The sequence below is a fragment of the Emydura macquarii genome, unplaced genomic scaffold (assembly GCF_026122565.2).
Source record: "Emydura macquarii macquarii isolate MOO-44397 ecotype Brisbane River unplaced genomic scaffold, CSIRO-AGI_Emac_v2 contig_1551, whole genome shotgun sequence".
NCBI lineage: Eukaryota > Metazoa > Chordata > Testudines > Chelidae > Emydura > Emydura macquarii.
The window spans coordinates 21,042,499-21,063,517 of NW_027131688.1; the positions used below are offsets into that span (position 1 = coordinate 21,042,499).

At 43.1% G+C, this 21,019-nt stretch overlaps 1 protein-coding gene across 1 annotated transcript in view; it reads right to left on the reverse strand.

Annotated features, from left to right (window-relative positions):
* The window catches only part of RCOR1 (REST corepressor 1), a 114,630-nt gene extending 100,813 nt beyond the window's left edge, over positions 1 to 13,817 (reverse strand). The window contains exons 1-2 of the mRNA XM_067555025.1: positions 13,322 to 13,817; positions 13,117 to 13,176 (exon numbers count right to left, since the gene is read on the reverse strand). Of these exons, the coding sequence (XP_067411126.1) occupies positions 13,117 to 13,176; positions 13,322 to 13,517 (256 nt within the window). The 5' untranslated portion in view covers positions 13,518 to 13,817. The remainder of the gene's footprint in view (positions 1 to 13,116; positions 13,177 to 13,321) is intronic.
* Positions 13,818 to 21,019: the final 7,202 nt, after the last annotated feature.

The following is a 21,019-nucleotide window of genomic DNA, read 5'->3' on the forward strand; positions in this document are numbered from 1 at the left end:
GAGGGATCTTAAAGTCCCCTCATTTTAATTATTCCATGAAGCAAGCAGTAACAGGCTGACTGCTTCCGAAGAGGTACATAGTTTTGTTTCTCGGGGTGAGTATATGGAGAATAAAATCCATAAAATTAGTTACCATGCAACTCGACAAAAAATTCTCCCCATCTGAATTCAGAGGATTATTCTAAGCAACTGTTCCTATACCACCTGCAGGGTCTCTCCTCCACATTATCCAATATCTATATAATGCCTGGGAGAGCTGGTGGGACAAACTGAGCTACATGCTGCTAATGCTTCAGATGACACCCAGCTTTCACAGTGCCCAGCCAAAGCCAGCATGTGGACAAAGCTGAACCTATTCAAGACTGAGGCAATGCTGGAAGGAAGGTGCTTCCAAAGAGTTTACCTACTCATCAACATCTTCATCTATCATAGCTATTTGGACTTATAGTATTGGATCCCCAAACTGCCATGAAGACAAACATACACACCAGTCTTCAAATGGCCAGGATGGGGTGTAATCCACTAACTAGGGCATCTCTAGGAAGGGCCTTATTAGAACGAGAATAATGACTGCTGCATTGCAACAAAGATCTAGTCATAACTGCATGAATCACTGTAACTTCAGTCTGTTGGGCAGAATCCACTTCAAGGTCTCTGCCTTGTTACTCTGAACAGTGCATGGGATCACACTTAGCTACCTAAGAGATCAACTCTTTTCTCACAGCCATGGCTTTCATGATAGCTACAGTCCACTGAAAAAGTGAAGCTACTGATCAGGAGAGGAATATAGTGCCAGAGGAAAAAAGCATTTCCACAGCATAGGTTCAGTTCCTGTTACACACCCACAGATCTAAACCACGCTCAGAACCCATTTTTGTGAGCTGGCTTCTTCCATGAGGTGTGTTTTTGTCCCCGTCCACCAGAAAATCTGTTTAAAAAAATTGATAAACTATTTCCTGTAAAGTCTGGGAAGGCACATAGATATTACTATTTAAATACCTGGGAGGTGCTCAGACAAAGATGAGGGGGAAGAACAGGAGTACTTTAATACACTAAATAATCAATAAGCATCTACTTAAATTGTAGACTCTTTGGGGACAGGGATCATCTTTTTCTGTGTTTGTACAGCACCTAGCACTATGCAGTCCTAGTCCATGACTGGGATTTCTAGGTACTGTGATAATACTCAAAATTCTGCTACTTTTTGTTTCTATTTCACTAAAAAGAGGGCTATGAGTCATCAACCAGAAGCAAGAGGTCATGAGAGGATTTTAAAAATAGTTGTGGAATAGATTAGGCGCAGAGATGATGTTCCCATGGGATGGGGGAGGGGAGACATGGCTGAAAGAGAAGGCAGAAAACAATTAGGGACAGGAAAAGTTAAAAGTGAATAGGCAAGAAAACACAAGCAGTGCGGTCGGGGTAAGGAGAACAAGGTCACTGTATAGCTAGAAGACTGATAGACATAATGGATATAGAAGTATTACCAGCAACAATCAGAAGAATGGCCAGGGCATGCCAGAAGCATGGCAATGCTTCAGAGGGGTGATTACAAGAGTACTTGGGGAAAACCAGGCACCCAGTTTTCTAACAGTAGGGAGTTACAGGTCATGTGATGTTTCAGCTGTCCTTATTTTCACAAAAAGAGTAGGCGCTAAAAGAGAAGCTTGCAGAGAGGCTGCTGTGGGAGGTGAAGTGAGATAAGAGGCTAGATTTTGCTTAGAAAGAGATGAGCAGGTGTTAGTGGGGCCACCTCTAGGAAAGGACTTATTAGAATGGAAATGATGGCTGTTGCATCCTGAGCATCACACGCCCACCCCCCAGTGGTCAGAGCGCAACCGATTATTGCTGCAACATGTGAAACAAAAGGTTGAGAAGCAGAAAGAGAGAGAATACTAAGGGTGAGCTTAAGAGGCACCTGCAACTCCCATTGACTGATCAGAGTTATGGGTGCTCAGTGCTTCTCAGGATCATATCCTGTTATTTGCCGTGTAACCCCTGCCAGACTTTATGACAGACACTGAAGATGGAACAGGAAGCAATCCCTTGCACTACTTCACCTACTGAATTGCCCTTACCTCTTGAATGAGGAATTCTGAACCCTAAACTTGAGACACTATTTCAGGGAGGGGAGAGGAGAACTGAATATGCAATGTTTGGGCTCAATTATATTTGTAAATTACTAAAAGAGGTCACAGAAATGTATTAATTAGAAGCCTTTGCAGCTTTAATGTTAATATGCCTGGTTACCTTGCCTGAGTCACAATTTATATTTCCACAGCAATAAAGATATTCTAAACTCCTTAGATATTTGGATAATGACCTTTGTTTAGAGGATATGCTGTTTTTAGTAGTATGTATTTTTAACAGTATGTATTTTTAACACTGATTACAATTCTTAGGCTCTATGAGTAATACCTTTTATACTGGGTGATTTGAGAGATTCACATATGATGTATCAGCATCGTATGGTACTTTTTTTTAAAAAACAAAGTTTCTCACACACTGTCACTAACTGAAGTCATGCCCATCCACTCCTCCACCAACCTCTTCCCCATCCTTAAGCAGGGAGCCACCATACGTGCTACTGTCCAGATGCCTTTTTTTTTTTGGCCTGTCCTTAATTTTCCATCCATCAGATAAAGAAAATCCAGAGCTTGTTGAGAATAAAGTTCTTTTCCCACATGCAAAGAGGTGGGATATCAGAACACTTTTTTTGTTGGTGTTAAGACTTATTACCAACACAGAGGCAGGCCTGCCTAGCAACAAGTTGAAGTTATAAACTCCTATCATGCTACTAGTGTTCCCATGGCTACTGTCACGAACAGAGCAGTGGCAGCTGCACAAATCAGGGAAAGGGTCCCATTAGAGACATATTTAAGAGTCGGAGACAAGAAAACAATACCAAGAAGGTATGAATGCTGCCTAGTACACTCTCCGTTACAGCCCATTTCTCCATCCCCAAAACTGCTCAGAACTGCCTTCTGTTAGAGACTGTAAAATATTAGTGGTTTGTCATCTAGAGAAGTGATTGTGCATACTGACGTCTGGAGAATTCTGAAAGTGTTTTAGCTTTTTTTTTTTTTTTTTTTTTTTTAAAAAAAAAAGTGAATTAATCAAACTACACTTCTGCAGCATGGCTGAAAACATGCCACATGATATATGCACTGAGTTCCTTATGCAGCCCTTAGCAGCCTAAACAAAAGATGTAGCAAAGGCCACTTGTCAAAGTTGTTTGGAAACTACAGGGTCTAACAGCTTTATTAATGTTCAATTTTATTTTTAGTTCAAAAATTGTAATGAAGGACCTAATCTGAATACTCTTGATTCACACTAAAGGCACTGAGACTAGAAAGGCCAAAAAGAGAAAGCAGGGGAGTAGAGGGAATTCCCCATTTCAGTTCATATCTTGAGAAAAAAAGGTTGAAAAAAAAATTAAACTGTGAATTCAGGCTTTTCCAATCCTGGCTTTACTATTCTCCAAGATGAAAAATTGCTTCCCTCTAGCAGCATTTCCATCTTGGCCTTTCACTGTGTTTATACGGTCTCTGCTGAGTTGAAAGTGTACAGTCCACGCTTTTTCAAACTGTCATGACTAATTCTAACAAGGAAGGAAGCCAGCCAGCCACATATGTAACAATATATAGTTGAGCTATAAGCAGAATTCCTATAGGCTAATAAATAGTGCACAACTATGTTTTTGCAGACTAATATATAATATCTAAGGCCTTGTCTACACTTAGGTCAATTTATTTTTTAATATAGGTTGACTTACAGCCATGGCTGATGTCCATACTACCCTCCTTGGGTCGGTGGAGTGCCTCCAAACCAAGAGCACATCCACTGACCTAAGGGTCAGCATAGGGAGCTGAGAGCCCCACAGGCTCCTGGGCTTCTTGTGGGCTGCCCTCCCCACACTAGCTGCTCCCTGAGGGGAGCCAGGGGAAGTGGTGCGGGGCTGCTGGGACAGAGAGCAGGTGGAAAAAGCTTCCAGATTTCTGGCCCTGGCTCCCAGCAGAGACCCGCCGTCCTTGACTCACCCAGTCCCAGCTGGGAGCCAGGCGCCAGCTGCCCAAGCTTGCAGCAGCCCTGGCTTTTCCTCTGGGAACCAGCTGCCCTGACTTCCGCTTTCTTGTCAATTTCTGGAGTGGTGAAATTGACAAGAATGACAGCCCCACCACTGATGTAAGGGGATGCCACTTCACCGATAGAAGGGGACGCAGTGTCTACATTGACACTGCGTCACCCTAGCTATGTCGACAAAAGCCCTACACCTCATTGAGGTAAATTTTATTTTGTCGGAAAAAAAAGGCAGTTCTGTTGGCGGGGGTGCTTGCAGTGTGTACACCAGCACTGTTTTGTTGACAAAAGCTGACTTTGGTCGTCAAAATTATCTAGTGTAGACTAGGCCTCGAGGACAATGGTTTAAGGACATATGCAGACTTTTAATGTCCAATATTTAAATCCACATTTAAAAAAAACCACACACACAATTCAGTATAGGGTAAAGTCCAAATGTGGTCAGATATTATCTATAGTTGTACAGGTCTGTGTCTATATACAATGAGCATAATCCAGATACCTACAGATAGCTTAACTGCAGAGATGCCACAGGTATGCATATAGTTAGATTCTAAATTAGAAAGCTATACTATGAAAGTAACTGAGGGGATCTGTTATGGGAACATCATCTGTGAAACCTCTCTAGCATGAGGAGAGGTTTGGGGCTGCGGCACTCCTCCTAAAGACACCAGCTCCCTTCTTTGCACTGTTCACGTCCAACACTGTTGCCCGCTCCACTGAAAGAACGACACATACAGAAAACACCAGCAGGATCCTGTGTGGACATCCCAAATGGGTCATGATCAGCCATGTGATGAAATATGAAAATGAGAAGAGTATATACACCAGATCTTCCTCTGAACAGGGGATCTTTGTGATTAGATGCTATCAGTCCACTGCAGCCTCCCACTCCCCCCTTCCATTTAAGACAGACACCATTTACCAATACTTCCTTTTGCAAAGTTCAAAGAGTTCAGGTGCTGTGCAGCACTGAACTTTTGAAGATGCTTGGCAGAGAGAGAGAGAGAGAGAGACACCAGAAATGAAGCAAATTTGGTGGTCTCAATCTATTGTACTTAAAGATGTTGTACTGAAATGTGAGTGATCGTTTTGTGACTAACTGGTTTTATGTGCTCAAGAGAACAAAATGTCTGGAAGTTTAAACACAAAAAGGGTAATTTTCAAACTTTAAAATAGGGGTCTAAATTGCAGTACAAGAGGTTTTTCTTCATTATTTGAAAAAATTTTAGTTCAAAAGTCAACTTAAATATGTGTATTTTGGAAAATATGAGGAGCATAGAATTTCTCCATTTGCCATTTGTTTTAGTTAATTATATAGTGAGAGGCTCAAAACCTCAAACGGTAAGAAAGCGTTAAATGTGCAAGTTGGTAAAGATTTCATGAAATCAGTCAAAATCCTGTTCTGCTTTCACAATTAGAGGTTCCTTGCTAATTTTGTCTCCAGGTCTACTAAAGTAACCAGTCACTCTAATTATGTTTGATTATAGGACACAACACTTAGAACTTGTCTTATTTTATACTTTTAAAGCACGATGCAAACCTGTGCCACAGTATCACAAATAAATTTTACTATTTAATAATCCTTATTAACCAAGTTTCTAGAGAACCAGTTGCACTTAGCGAGCATCTGTTCAGAAACCAAATGGCTATTCAAGTCAACTGTGCAGTGTAACTTCTGTTTTACAAACCACATCCAGCTAGAATACTCTGAAGGTATGTGACAGGACAAGAGCCCACCGTAAGCACATTGTACAGTGCACCTTGATCAGAGGCAAGATTTCTGAGCTAATAATAAGAACTAATCACAGGGAGCTCTAAGCCTTTCACTTGGCCAAGTCACAAAACTAAACTAGGCTGAAAACAAAAAAGTTTTAAGAGCACCTCATTAAGAGGCAGCGATCAGCTATGAAAAGTGGATCTTTTGTTCTATTACTATCAAGTCGGTCTCACCATTAATACGAACATCAGTAAATGAGGCTGTAACAAGTTTATCATGCAAATATTGCATGAGCGAGGCAGACAAGGAAGCCACAGGCTCTGGCCACACTGACATGTTTATTACAGCATTCAGGTTTTAGAATGATGTTCTTCATGCTGTTTAACAGCAGAGTACCTCTGAGGCCATTCTTTGATTGGCATCCCAGCTCCAGCCAGGCCCAGTGAGCACCTGCTTGTTCTTTTAAAAAAAAAAAGGGTGACCAGACTGGCTGAAGCCAAGATACAGACCCACACAATCTTAAAAATGGCCTTCAAGGGCTAAGAGAGCCAGGGCATCAAAGCAACACTGCATTCTTGTTGGAGTGCTGTAAGAGGTGCTACTACTGAAACTAGAGATGCCTGAACCTGAAGATTATTCTTCTTCCCCCACACCCTCCACTCCATTCTCCCTTCCACAATAGGGCTTAAAATGCACTTTCTTTGGCTAAAATATGGGCATCTCAGGTCATTTCCACCCTTATACACAACCAGCCAATGTATTCCCATTCCACTCCTGTAGCACAACTGCTATAAAAGGTGGCACAGACTTGAGGTCAAGGTTAATCTGTGTGCTGGTACAGTGCCCAGCACAGGAGCCCAGGGAAGGTGCTTATGTCTCCCCTTCTCTGGAGCTGCTGGATATTAGCATTGAGAGCTACCCTAGCCTTTACTCACCCACCCACGACTCCCAAGGGCCTTGAGAAAACCAGGAAATTAATACCTAGGGCACAGGAACCCCTCAGCTCCAGCATCCCCCCATCCTCCATGCACTCCTCATTAAGGCTCCTGTTTGGGGGCCTACATCTGCTTTGCAGCATGGCTGGCACCAAGGGGGTGTAGGGCACTGATTAATTGAGCCTTAAGAGACAAGGTGGCAGAGAAAGATGGAAATTGGAAGAGGGCAAAGGGCTGAACAGAGTAGAGACACCCCTCTTTCACAGAAAACCTGAACAAAGGCTATTTTCATCTAAAATGTTCCACTAAAAAGTTATTTCTGGCAGAAGTCTGAATATAGACTTCAGTTCTCTGTCTGAAAGCCAAGATACGTTGACTTGGAAGTGCTGTTGCAGTAGCTGATGGGAGCTGTAGTTTAAGTGACTCAAGCCCCCATTCTCCTCTGTAGGCCAGGCTCCTGGGTCAGATTTCATCTCCCATGAAACTAGAGCTGCCAAGTTGATTTCAGAGGGCCTTGTGACCTCCAAGGAGACTTCTGTAAAGGTCTTTTGGCATTGCACCATGAAGCAGAGGGCAGCATCTTTGGGCTACTCACTTCTCTTGCTGGAGGCTGGAAAGGCCTCTTGGCATTGCCCAAGGAAGTGAGTAGCCATAAGATGCTGCCTTTCACTTCATGGTGCAATGTCACGAGGCCTTTCCAGCCTCCAGCAAGGGAAGCTGTACCAAGAGAAACAAGGTGAACCATCTACTGTAGTTCATTACACTTTTCACTCTGATCCCAGATGGATGACTAATGTCTAACTGCCATGGATCAGCACCCAAACTTCCTTCCTGCCCAGACATGGTCTCACAACTTCCAAGAGTTACTAGGACCGAGTAGCAGCTCACCATCATACTTGCCATATCAGGGCAATATGAGTTGGGTCTTCCTTAGGCAAGATTGGACCGACCAAGTCCTGCAAAACTTTAAAAATAAATAAAATAAAATAAAAGTCATCTGCCAACAAAATAGCAGGACCTGGCCATCCAGGAAGGGCAGGAAACATTTGGGTGTTCATGTGGCAGTTCTTACTACATGACAAAAGGGGGATGCATTTCCAGAGCTCCACCACTTAAAATGGCACCTCCCGGCAGTAAGCAGTTTCTGCCAACTTCTGCATCCCTGGATCCGTACCCAACAGCATGCTGGAAGCAATTCCTCTCTTAGCAGAGATACTTCACTAGTCAAAAGTGCTCTGCTTTTATTCATTTATTTTTGTAGTATAGCAGGCAAGAGACTGGTAAGCAATCCATAGATGGTTTCTCCCTCTCTACCTCACCTCACCTCTCCCCCCCCAACCCCCCCTTGGATCTCCATAATAGATGATTGAACTAGGGAACCTCTGAATTAAACAACCATGTGTCAGGAATTCACTTCTACCAGAAAGAAAATGGGAGGATTCTCTCTGAAGATGACTGGACATAAACAGAAGTCTGTAGGTACAAGAACTGGCTCATACTTGTACTGCTGTAACTGAGATTAAAGGTACTTAGTTGCACTACATCAATGTGAAGGAGAATTGCACAGGAGAAAGCATTTCTATGTTTTCTGTATTTATAGATTCAGAACAAGTTGTCCTCATCAAGAAATTATATAATGCTTTTCAAAGTCATTGAAACCTACATTTTATTTAAAAGTTATTAGCTGAGCAAAACAAGTATTTTTATATTTACAATATTTCAGACACATAAGAGATGAAGCAGAAAGCTATCAGGATCTAATAGCATATATGTTTTTTGTTAGTATTCCCCCCCCACATTAAAAAAAAAATATTCCTTTCACCAAGTTTCTCCATTAAACACACAAGTGCACACAGCTTTTTATTCTATTTTTTAAATCCTCAGTTTCTCAAAATGGAGAACTCACAATATACGCTGGCCTACTGATAACAGATATTGTTTGCTAGGGCTGTCAGCTAGCAGTCAAATGTTTGACTCAAAATTCTTTATATTTATTACAAATAGCAAGGGAGAAAAAGGGACAGCTTTTCATGATGTAGTCATTAACTCAAGGCCAAACAGCCAAACTTACCCTCAGTATGTAAATATTTATAACACACTTATGAACAATTAAATTTCCTTTTGTATTTCAGACAATGAAAACAAGTGCTGTGTCCAGCTGCCTGGTTTACCAAAGCAACATGTAGTTGCAATACATCACATTGGACCAACAGGAGGGTGAGATGGGAAAGAGACCAGTAGTAATTTAAGGAGAGGTTTTGTGCATGTTCTGTAGTCCTTTTGCCAAGAGCCAATCCACTCAAGTCAAGGAGCTACAAAGTAAGGACTATTCCACATGCATAAGCATTTGTAGGCTCATGCCCTTGGCTTCCAAGGAATCACACAGATCAGCAGTTCCCAACCTGTGATACTGGTGGGGTCCGTGAGGCTACTACAGGGAGTCCACGGAAAAGAAAAAACAACATCCTCACCAAGGAAATGTACGATTTCAAATAAAACTAGTAGCATGTGATGATCTGCAAAATATTTGGAGGTTGAAAAGGGATCCGCACACTCAAGAAGGCTGGGAACCGCTGACATAGATCATCATCATCAGGCCCTTGCCACATTCAATTTTAGCCATTATAATTTTAAAGAAAAATGTACCACCCCCCAGAAAGACATTTCAATTCAAAAGGAAAACTAGTTACTTTTTGGTTCCAAAAGAAATCTAATATATATATATTTTTCTAGTTCTAGTATTTTTCCTAGCACTACTAAAAACCTCTATCCCATTAGAGGGGATTAGACTAGATGACCCTTGTGGTCCCTTCTAACCCTATGATTCTATGATAGCTGAAAGATGAGGGTCCTCTACATGCCTTTTAGTAGCTTTGTTTTTATTCTGTTTAATAGTTTAGCATTGTAAATCCAGACAGTAATTAAGGAGACCTTATTCTTGATTTTAAGTTGTACAGTATACACGGCCTCTTTGCTCTGATCTAGCTCTAATGTAATTACAAAATCTGAATCAACATCTTGTCACTGTCTTGCTCGACTTTATTTTGAAGAATGCAGTTCTGAAAAGCCATCCTAGTTTATTATTCTTTGCTATACCTGGCTCACACATGCGCATTATATTTTTATATATGCACAAGGAACACACTGGATTAACATGACTACTTCTACTTCTTATACCAATTTAGATTGTAAGCATTGACTGTCCGCTACTCTGTTTGTATGGTGCAGTACACAATAGGGCCACATTCTTGGGGGTTTTTTTAGGCACTACCATAATAAACATGAACTACTGTAATGAACATGATTAATAATAAATATACCAAAGGTATACTTAGCTACAGTTCATCATTAAAGTTAAGAGCATTTACAGTCCCTGTTCTAAGATCATGGTCATGTTGCAAAGACCTGGTCTACACCTGGTTTCAGCCATCAGTACAGCTGCAATAGTGTAGATCCCTAGGGTACACACAGTTTACACTGGTGCAGGCAGTTTACCCAGGGGTAAGGAGACACATTGGTACAACCTCTAGTATAAACAATGAACTAATCTGGCAGTTAGACCAGGCCAAAGAAACAGCAGGCTTTACGATCCTTTGTTCCCTTCTCCAAACGGGGTATTTGATAAACCAAACATAGAATTTTTTTGCACTATTATAACACTATGCTGTGAGAATTCAGTAGTCTAGAAATTCCTATGACTAAACAATTGTTTAGGGTTAAGAGATATAGACTCTAGATTGCTGAACTTAACACTTTTTGCTGAAAGGCCAAGTTTGACTGGCATCATATTCCAGAAGTACAGCTATTTAGGAATGCTTACTATTATTTATAAAAAATAAATCAAATAAAAATAAAAGTGAATAGGGACATTCTGAGGAGAGAATATATATTTTTGTGAACAATTGCAAAACTATTTAGGCTGTCCATAAAATTTAGCAGTAGTTTTCCAGTCTCCCATCTTACATCTATTTCAGTAAAAGGTAGATGAGAGTATAAACAAACACAAATAAACTTAAAAATTAAACAATAAGGGCCCAATCCAAAGCCAATTGAAGTCAATGAAAGTCTGCTTATTTACTTTGTATCAGGCCATTATGGACTAGGTACTGCATTGTTTACTCAGGCTGAACTTCCACTGAAGTTGTGCAAGTTAAATTTATTTTTCCATCTATGTCACATACAATTCCCACTCCACTGAGAAGAAAGGTGAGTCAGTAATGAATGTGGTAACTTTTGCACAAGTACATCTACAGCATTAACTAAAAAACTAAAACAAAATAAATGCAATCCTATATATATATATACTGTTCAGTCATAGCCGTGAGAAAAAAGGCATTATAGTAGAGAAATGAGATAAACTAGAGAACTGATTTGCAAGATTCAATGAAAAGTGGAAAGTATTGTTGCAACACTTGGCTAGAAGCCAGTAGGATCCATGTAGTTTACAGCAATGTTGTGCTTGACCTACAGAATGGAAAAGAGGGTCAATTGCTACCTAAGAAGAAGCCCATCCCCTAGTGGTCAACCAAAATATGGAGTTTCCATGTGCAGAGATCTTGTATCTTATTCTGTCAATCAGAAGAACAAACAAGAAATGCCTACCCAGGCAAGAAGACAGAAGAGACAGGCAATACAAATATATAACTGTATGAAATGTTGGAATTAAAAGGATGTTCATCATGAGTATCCACACAAAAATTCAAAGTTCATCGAGTTGCAACAATGTAAAAATAGAGAAAAAACAAAATAAAAAGGTACTCTAAACATCTTCATCCTCTGCATTGAGGAATTCAAGGTTACATATTTCTGAATTTAGATAGATTTAATAAGTCAATCAACATCAGGAGTTGCTCTCTGGTTTATTCTAAGAAAGGAAATAGTTATTTTCAAGTCACGTGTTTTGTTTTGTTTTTTAAGCTGAGACATACAGAAGATTCAATTAAGTTTAGGATATGCAAGAGGCAACTCCAAGTGTTAAGACCTCCATACAACAGGAGGGAGGTCACTAACTCCAACCTACAGTTACAAAAGAACAATTAAAAAAAAAAACATTTAAAAAGTAAGGAAGTCGCCGGTCTACCGTTACATACACAGCAGTAGACACAGCTGTACTAAAATGTTTGAATCACATGCCTTCCAGTACAACTACAATTCCTTTGTTTGTTCACAATTTGCTCCCATACCACTTTAAATTAGCTTACAAAGAACTGCAGCAGAATAGATGGAATGTGGAACATTTTGGCAACCAAGTGGTTCTTTTTAAGAATTTAAAAAAAAAAACCCAAAAAACACAGCATTAATTTGACTAAAATAGCCATATTCTAATATAGATCAAAAAGAGGAACAGACGTTTGTGACTTCATCTTTTTATTTCTACCCGTATGGTCGAACCCGCAAAAATACAAGTCGGGGGGGGAGGGGGGGGAATGTAACTACCATTTACGGTCTCTCCTAACCAAATTTGCTTCCCTGCTTTTCTCCCCGTTTGCAAAGCGCCCTCTGGAAAGCATTTAGACTTCTTTTATTAACCGGGGGGGGGGGGGGGGGAGACGAAGAGGGGGGATCGTTGTTCTTCTCTCGCCCTAAATGTCTCGTTTTGGGGGAGGGGAGAGATGTATGTGTATTTTTAAAAAGTGCTGGGGAGGACGGGGGGGGGGGAGGGGAGGGGACAGAAAACCCACTGAAGGATTCGATTTAATATTAAAGGATGAAAGTCCTTTTAATTAGTGCCAAGCTACTCTCTTAAAGAGCCAGATCCCAACCCGATCATTGTGAATATGAAACTAACCACACCTGAGAGAGAGAGGAAAAAAGAGGGGGGGAGGGAGAAAGTAGTGCGGCTAATCCCTCTTGCTTCCGTGCCATAGAGCAAGATATTCCTATTTCCCAGGGGGAGGGCGGGGGTCGAGGAAGGACGTAAACATAACGCTAGCTATAGTTTTGGTTCTATTTCATGAAAAAGCAAAGATCTCCCTTTCCCTTCTCCTTCCAGTCTAGAAGCACGTTTCCCCTACACGTTCCCCCCTTGTTGCTGTTCTTTCCTTGGACGGCAGGGTGAACACACACACACACACACACACACACACACAAAAGTTGTTGATTTCCCCCCTCCCTTTATAAATTACTAGCAATCTAATGCAACAAAGTGACCTCTCTCTCCCTCCCTCCCTCCCTCCCCCAATAAAACAGCCGTATGTCCAGCTGATCAATCCTCCCCCTCCCCCCCACACACACACACACTAACCCCCAGCTAGTCCCAAAGGCAGGATGTCAGATCTCTAGCCAGAGACACATGCGACATTGCAGTTGGAGGCTCCCAACTCTCTCACTCACACAATGGTGTTGAAAGGCTCAGAAGACACTGGAGATCAAGTAACTCACCCGGATCAAAATCAGGAACCACAGCTTGGTACTGGGCTCCAACTCTCATGCCTCCTCCTGCTGGTGTGTGAGAAAGAGAGAGAGAGAGAAAGAAAGAAAGAGAGTTTGGGTCACAAAGAAGGTGCTTCGTGAATTCACCAGAGAGCTTAGCCGAGAGTAAGCCCCGGGGGAGCGAGCTGGGGGGCTCCCACTTCGGGGCACTTACCATGCTCTTCATCACTGGAGGAGCCGGAGCTGCCTTCCTCCCAGGAGTTGCTGCTGCTATTTCCATTGGGTGCCGCCGCCGCCGCCGCCAAACTTTTATTGTTCCCATTATTAGTAGCGCTGGCGGCAGCGGCGTTATTATTCCTGCCTCTTCTTTTCCCCGACACCTCTGGGCCCTTCTCTATCATGGCTGGCATTGGGGGGCGAGACAGCGAGAGGAGAGTTAACTTGGGGGAGGGGAGGGGGTGAAACCCGGCGGGGGGGGCGGGGGGCTAGAGCCTGAAACCAGCAGCAGCGGCCGGCAAAGCCCCCGGGGCTGAGGGACGAGAGGGGGCGGCCGAGGCGCTTTCACTGCGGGGCCGCTTTAAATCCCCTGCTGCCAGGCGAGGGCTGGAGAACTTTGAGGCGGGCTCATCCCAGCCCGGCGCTGCCCTGCACTGGGACGCTCCGCCTCGGAGCCGTCAACCTGCGCTGCTGGCTGCCTGCGCGAGGCCCGGCCTCCCCCCGCCCGCTCTCTTGCGGCCTCCCATTGGCGGCCCCCGCATTTTGGGAGGCAGGGGCCCCTGCCATTGGCCGCCCGGCCCCGTCCATCAAGCCGGCCCGGCGCTTCCGTTTGTCAGGTTAGGTGGAGGCGTATTTCGGCCGCCGTACGTGGTTGGGTTTTGCAATCTCTCCGCCCAGTGATACATCGCCGGCGCCGTCTGTCCGTCCTCCCTCCCTCCCAGCCGGGCTACAGGGTAGCGCGCCGGGAAGAGGCACTTTTACGCCTTGGCCCCCGAGGCGCTTCCTAGAGCCCGGGAGCTTGTGGGCGGGGCGCGGGGAGCAAAACTCCTGCTTTGAACTCGGCGCTGCTGGCTGGGGAGGGGACTATTTTCCTCCCCTTGGCGGAAGGTTACGTCGGCTCACTCACGCGCCGCACGCACAGTTTGAATAGAATCCCCCACATACAAAGAGAGAGAAACTCCGCGGCGCTACAAAGTGTCGCCGCGCCCCGCCCCGCCCGCGCTGCTGGTGGGGGGGGGGCCAGGGCCGGCCGGACCGACCCCGCGTGGGGGCGGCGGCTGGGGAGGGGCGTCCCTCCTCCGCCCGCTGCCCAGGCTTTTTTGGACGGGCTCCGTCGCCCCTCCAGCGCCGAGAGGAGCGTGGCTGGGCGGGGGGAGGAAAAGCCCTCGCGGGCTGCTGGAGCGACTGGGCCAGAAATTGCCCCCGCGGTGGCACCGGGAGGGGGGATCAGGGCATTAGTAGCTCCGGGGCGGGGCAGAGCAGCGGCCGCTAGCTCACCCGCCTCAGCAGGAGGCGCAGCCGGCGCCTAGGCAGGGGACAAGTGGCAGCGCCAGACCCAGGGTCCGGACATGAGATAAAAGCGGCAGGTAGATTGTAAACGTCGCCTGGACACACAGGCGGCAAACTCCTGCCCTGCCCGAGGCCCAGGCAACTTCCACGCTGCCTTCGGAGTCATGCCAGACCCTCCCCCTCCGCACGGGCGCCCGGGCACAGCCCTGCCAGCCTGGGACACGGAGACGTGGGGAAGCAAAGCTAGGCACAAGCTTTGAGGGTCCCTGAAGCCCAGGGGGCTGGGAGATGTGGCTAGAAGGGCTGAGTGGAACATTATGGGTATTTTGTATCATTTCTGCACAGGCACAGAGGTGTTTTACAAGCCTAGGCCCTGATCCCGCATGAGCTCCATGCTGGCCGACCTGCACTGAAGGCAGCAGGGTACCAGGGGAGTTTAGGGGTCAGCCCATGCGTAGCTGACACAGCAGGATCAGGTCCTTGAGGTCCAATTTTGCAGACTCTTGCCCACATGAAGAGCTCTGTTCCCAAGAGCTGTCCCATAAACCTACTTATGTGCTCAGCTGCAAGATCAGGTTCTTAGTCCCAGATCCTCAAAGGTATGTAGGCACCAAATCCCTTTTAAGGATCTGGGCCTTACATCTTACAGAAATAAGGTCCCTGCCTTGAGGAGTTTGCAGTGTAAGTTTCTGACCCTGTAAAACTTTCTCATGTTTCATCAAGGGGCTCACTCCCATGAAAGCTGCTCTTGTAAGGATTTGCAGGTTGGGCCCTAACGGACATATGGCTCACACACCATACATCACACCCCACATTTCTTCTGCTTCTATCCTGCAAACAGTTACGTGGGAAGACACTTGTGCCTGTGCAGATTCAACAGCATGACTGCAATCCTGCAAGGAGCTCTGCTTAGGCAAAAACCTGAGTTCACAAGGACTCCCCTCAGCTGCACTGGGGTGCAGGAATCTATCCACATGGATGCAGTTGCAGAATCAGGGCCTTAAACTGTAAACTCTTAGGGGCAGGGACTTTGTCTTCATACCCATTTGTACAGTGCCTGTGACTATGGGGCCTGGTCCTACATTGAGCAGTGCTACTGCAATAGCAGTAGCAAACAACAACAGTAATAGCAACCATAGTTTGGTGGGGCAGGGGCTGTGAAAGGAGCGAGATGACAAAACAAGGGGGAGAAAGAAGTGAAGCAGCAAGGGCGCTTTTCCTTTCTCTCACTTTTCCTCTGAATTGCTATCAGTAAATGACGTTTGGAGAAAAAAAACACTTATTCTGTTTAAAAAAAAAAAAAGTAGTCTGGACTGTCCCTGCCCAAAGAGGGACAGTTGGAGTGCACAAGCTGTAAGGGTGTATTTACTATCTGAACAGTACAATAGCATGAGGTAAAACAATAAACCATGTAAAGCTAGGATGAGGTGTGTGCCTTCTATTATTAATTCAAATTACCTCCTGCAGCAGCTATTTTTTATTGGTTGGCACAATTAAAGTTGCAATGTGCCTAGCAGCAGCTACCTGAATGTCAGACAAACTGTCTCCAGTCACACCCTACCTCTCCCACCCTCCATTTGAATCTGAGAGAACTTGAAAAGAAAGGAGAAAGCCTGCTGATAAAGATATAGTGTTTTTTTAATATTTAGCTTATTACTCTTTTTTCTCTTTTTACTATTTTAAAATTTTAAAAATTACTATTCTGCCTTACATTTGACAGGTCTACAACTCCACAGTTTGCCATGATAGCCATGTTGATTAGAAATGTGAAAAAATCTTTCAAGTGAATTAAACTAAACCGAATTAAGGCCACCTCAATTCTGAATAATAGCATCCACACAGGAATTTAAAGTAGTTTAAGGGTTTGTCTACATAGGGGAACTCAAGAAAGTTAATCCAAATTAACTTTTAAAGTGGATTAGTTAAACTACATTAAAACCTCTTTGTGAATGCTCTTATTCAGAATTAAAGTGGTTTTCTTTAAGCAAAACTGAATTAAGGCCAATTTAATTCTGAATGTGTCCACAAAGGCATTTAATACAGGGGTCTAAAAGTTAATTCAGATTAATTTTCCTGAGGGCTTGTCTACACTTAAAACACTACAGCAGCACAGCCTTCATCAGCCTAGCACTGTCTACATGGGGACTGAGGTCTCCTTAACAACATTGCTCAGGATATGGATTTTTCACACCCTGAGTGATGCAGCTAGGTCAATCTAATTTTCTAGTGTAAACCAGCCCTTGGTGTATACATTTTATACATACAATCAATATAGATAGATACATACATACACACACACACTTTATATATGCAATCAGTATAGATATTTATCTCAAACTCAATATTCATCTACTAGTGGCTGCAAGCCTGTGTTTTCACACAGGTGTAGTACATAAAGTAAAAATAACTAAGAACATAAAAATTTAGTAACAGACCGCAAATCCCAGTGATGATTGAATCTGGTGACATTCTATACAAAATGAGCTCTCAACCAGGCTTGTAGCTATTTCCATTGCTTCAAACTGACTTAACAGACATTCTAGGCTTCACAGTGACAATTCTGGAATCTTATTATATAGATACAAATACACAGTTTAGATAGATAGATAGGTATTACGGTATATACATGCACATATATTAAATCCATACAGCATTTTATATATTCTTTCCCAGTATATTATAAAATTGGTTATTTTTGCAGTAAAAATGTGTTACTTTTTCACTAATTCAAAAAACTAATTTCACAACAGCAATTTCTGGTTCCACAAATTTTTTTCAAAAGAATGTTCTACATCCTGTGAATAATAAGTGATGCTTTCAAGCATAGCAGCTGCAAATATTTCTTTCTGCAAAATGTGTTAGTTCTACAGTATTATACACACGTTCATGATAGATAGAAATGCAAACTTGGCAGAATGTTAGTTATCCTTTTCTGTATTCTAGGCTCTAGTATTTCTACTTCAGAAATGAGGGGGGAAACTGGGGCGGAGGTGGGGAACAGTTTCTGGTTTCCTTTTGAAAAAGAGTTTGAGTTAGAGTTTATATTGAAATTGAGGCCCTAACCCTGCAAAAACTGATGCATGTGCTTACCTTTACACACTTGAATAGATCTGTTTAACTCAGGATTTATCATGTGCTCAAAGTTAAGCATGTGCATAAGTCTTTGCAGGGTCACAGCATAATTTTGTATTTTTTCTATGGGTATATCTGTTATATATAACATTCGGTGACTGTATGCTCAAAATTAGGACTCAAAATTAAAATATGGCTATGCATTATAGTATTATGTATTTTAATAATAAAATATTTATTTATCATTTTACTTTCTGAACTGTTGAGACACCACTTATTGCCAATTTAATAAAGCATTTATTATTTTCAAACTTGACCCAATTGTACCTCACTTACACTAGGTAGCATTTAGTAGGAATTTTCCCACTGATTTGAATTGGAGCAGGATTAAGTCCCATATGTCCCCACCCCTGCATGGAATAGAAGTGACAAGGTGGGTGAGGCAATTATCTTTTATTGGACAAGCTTCTGTTGATGAAAGAGAGAAGCTTTTGAGCTGCACAGAACGCTTCTTCACAGAGTTCTGTGCAGCTCAAAAGCGTGTCTCTTTCACCAACAGAAGTTGGTTCCATAAATATTACCTTTCCCACCTTGTTTCTCTAACATTCTGGGACCAGCACAGCTACAACACTGGACTAGAAGTGGCAGATGCCTCCAATGCAAGAGCCAGCTGTTTGGATGATGGGGAACCCATTGCCATTCTTCTTTCCACATGCTGTGGTCCCTCCACAAACTACTGCTCTCTGTCTTCAGACAGCCTGAGGTCTGTCCTGAATAAGGGGGACTCCCTCTCTGCCCACCCAAGCAAAGGAGTTTGTACATGGGGACCCCACAGCAGTGAGCATCCATGTTAATGCTGCCCCGAGATGAATGGGACAACTGATGCCAGGCAGAACTGTTGTTTGAGCTGTCTGCAGATTTAGGCAGATATCGCTCCATTAGTTACACATAGCACTTTTTCAAACTTTTCTTTGCACACCCTGGGAGCTACAATGGTAACATCACTCACCCAGACAAGTTCTTAGCGTCTAACTTTTGGAAAACTTTTAAATGTTTGTTCCAAACCCCTCAGCTCCCCTCCATCCCTTCCCTCCAAAACATTTTAAGCTTTGGGAGAATATAACAACACGGTGTCACAATTTGTGATTTTTATCCCATGGGACAAAACTTTTAAAAATCCATCCCTAGCAATAAAGAAAATTCTGCCAAGAGTATTGATGAGTGTGTAGGCAGGAACCACACACACAACACAGGATTGTATTTTGTTTTATTTTTTTAGAGACAACAGTGGATGTACTCTTGGCTGCCTGTGAATACAGTCAACTACCAAGTGAGAAAGGTTTAATGCAACAAATTCCATTCCCCCAGTTTACCCCAATTGCCCTTGACACAGTTGGATCCTAGAAAAACTTTACCAGTCATAGGCCTCAATCCTGCAAGCTGACTTGCATGCATGGGCTGATGTCTGAGCCTTCATGAACCCTCATTGACTTCAGCAGGGACTTCTGCAGACACAGCATTATGTCCACATGCGTCAGCTAGTCCGATTGAGTCATTAGGCCCTGCTCCTGCAATTGAGTGCATGCAGGTGCACCTATGCACCTACACAGAGCTCCACTGAAGTCAATGAGGCTATGTATTGGCTCAGGTGTGTGTTCACATGCAGTCAGTCAATTGCAGATTGTAAATCTTTTGGAACAGGGACAACTTCTTCCTAGCACAGAGTGGCCCTGATCTTGATTGGGGCCTCTGGAAACAACCATAATATAAGTAAACAAACATGGTTAATCTTCTGCTCAGCTGTGAGAACACCAAAGCAAAAATCTTCCCCTCCTTATAGCATAATGGTCTCTGGTTTGTATATTCACTCTCTGATGGGTATATTAGCAGGTCTCATTTTCAAATAACTTTTGAAAAAGTTGTTGATTAGTTTTGCCAAGCGGTACAGTTAATCTACTGCCAGCCAATAAATGAGAACCTTTTTATTGGCATTGATTGTGTCAGACCCACAAGCAACATATATATTATATATTAATCATTGTGGTCAGGAGCCATCTGTGGTGACGATAGCTAAACTATTAGCTGGAGTTAGAGAGGAAGGATGATCCAGTGATTAGGGCACTAGTCTAGGACTTGGGAGATCTGAGTGCAATTCCCTTCTCCACCACAGGCTTCCTGCATGACATTTGGCCCAGTCACTTAGCTTCTTTGTGCCTCAGTTCCCCACCTGTAAAATGGGGAGGATAATAACACTACTTTACCTCGTGTGTTTTGTGAGAAAAATCCATTACAGAATGTGAGGCGTTCACATACTGAAGTGGTGGGGGCCAGCTAAGTACCATAGATAGACTTCACTCCCAAGATTAAAAGTGAACAGTTTGGATAGTCCATCAAGATGATGACACTGAACACATGCATATGGTTGTCAATTGCTGCAAGGAAAGGATTTCTTTAAAAAAAAAAAAAAAAAAAAACATTCCTAATTTCCTGTCTTGAGAAGCAGCTCTCACCATATGTATAATGTATTTGAATGTTCTTGTTTAAACTAGGTGTATATGTATTAGCAATGGTCACGGTGCAGCGAGTGAGATAATTTTGGTCACTCATAGTAGAAAGGACAGTTACACAGTCTGTATACTGATTTAACACTTATTATTTGTATTACCGTAACATCTCCTTAGTCATAGACTAGGACCCCAGTGTCATAGGCAGTGTTCAAACACATAGTTCCTGCCCCCAAGGAGTTTACAATCTAAATATAAGGCAAGAGACAACAGATGGATATACACAGACAGGGAGTACAAGCAGATGATGAGCCAGTATTGGTCAGCAGGGTAGTCAGTGGTCTTTGCACACTAAATGACTAACAGAAAAAAGTTAAGCCTTGAACAAGATGTCTCAAAGTAAACACTAAGGTTCTTTCTCTGAATGTTAAGTCACTGTTGAAGCAGACCAGAAAGAGATTTATAATCTCTTACATTAGAGCTCCATGACACCAGTTTTACCAAAAAATTAGGCTTGTATTTTCAAAGGAGTTTAAGGAAATTAGGTGCCCAATTCCTATTGGCTTTCAATGGGATTTGGGTATCTTAGTGCCAGATTTTCAAAGATATTTAGGTGCCTAAAGATGCAGATAAGTGCCTAGTGGGATTTTCAAAAGCACCTACATACCTAGCTCCCATTGAAATTGAGGCCTGGTCTACATTTAAAAATTAGTTCAACCTAGCTACATTGCTCAGGGCTGTGAAAAATTTTGCACCGTTAGCACCATAGTTAGGTCTACCTAACCCCCAGTGTAGACATGAGTAGGTCAATGGAAGAATTCTTCTGTCGA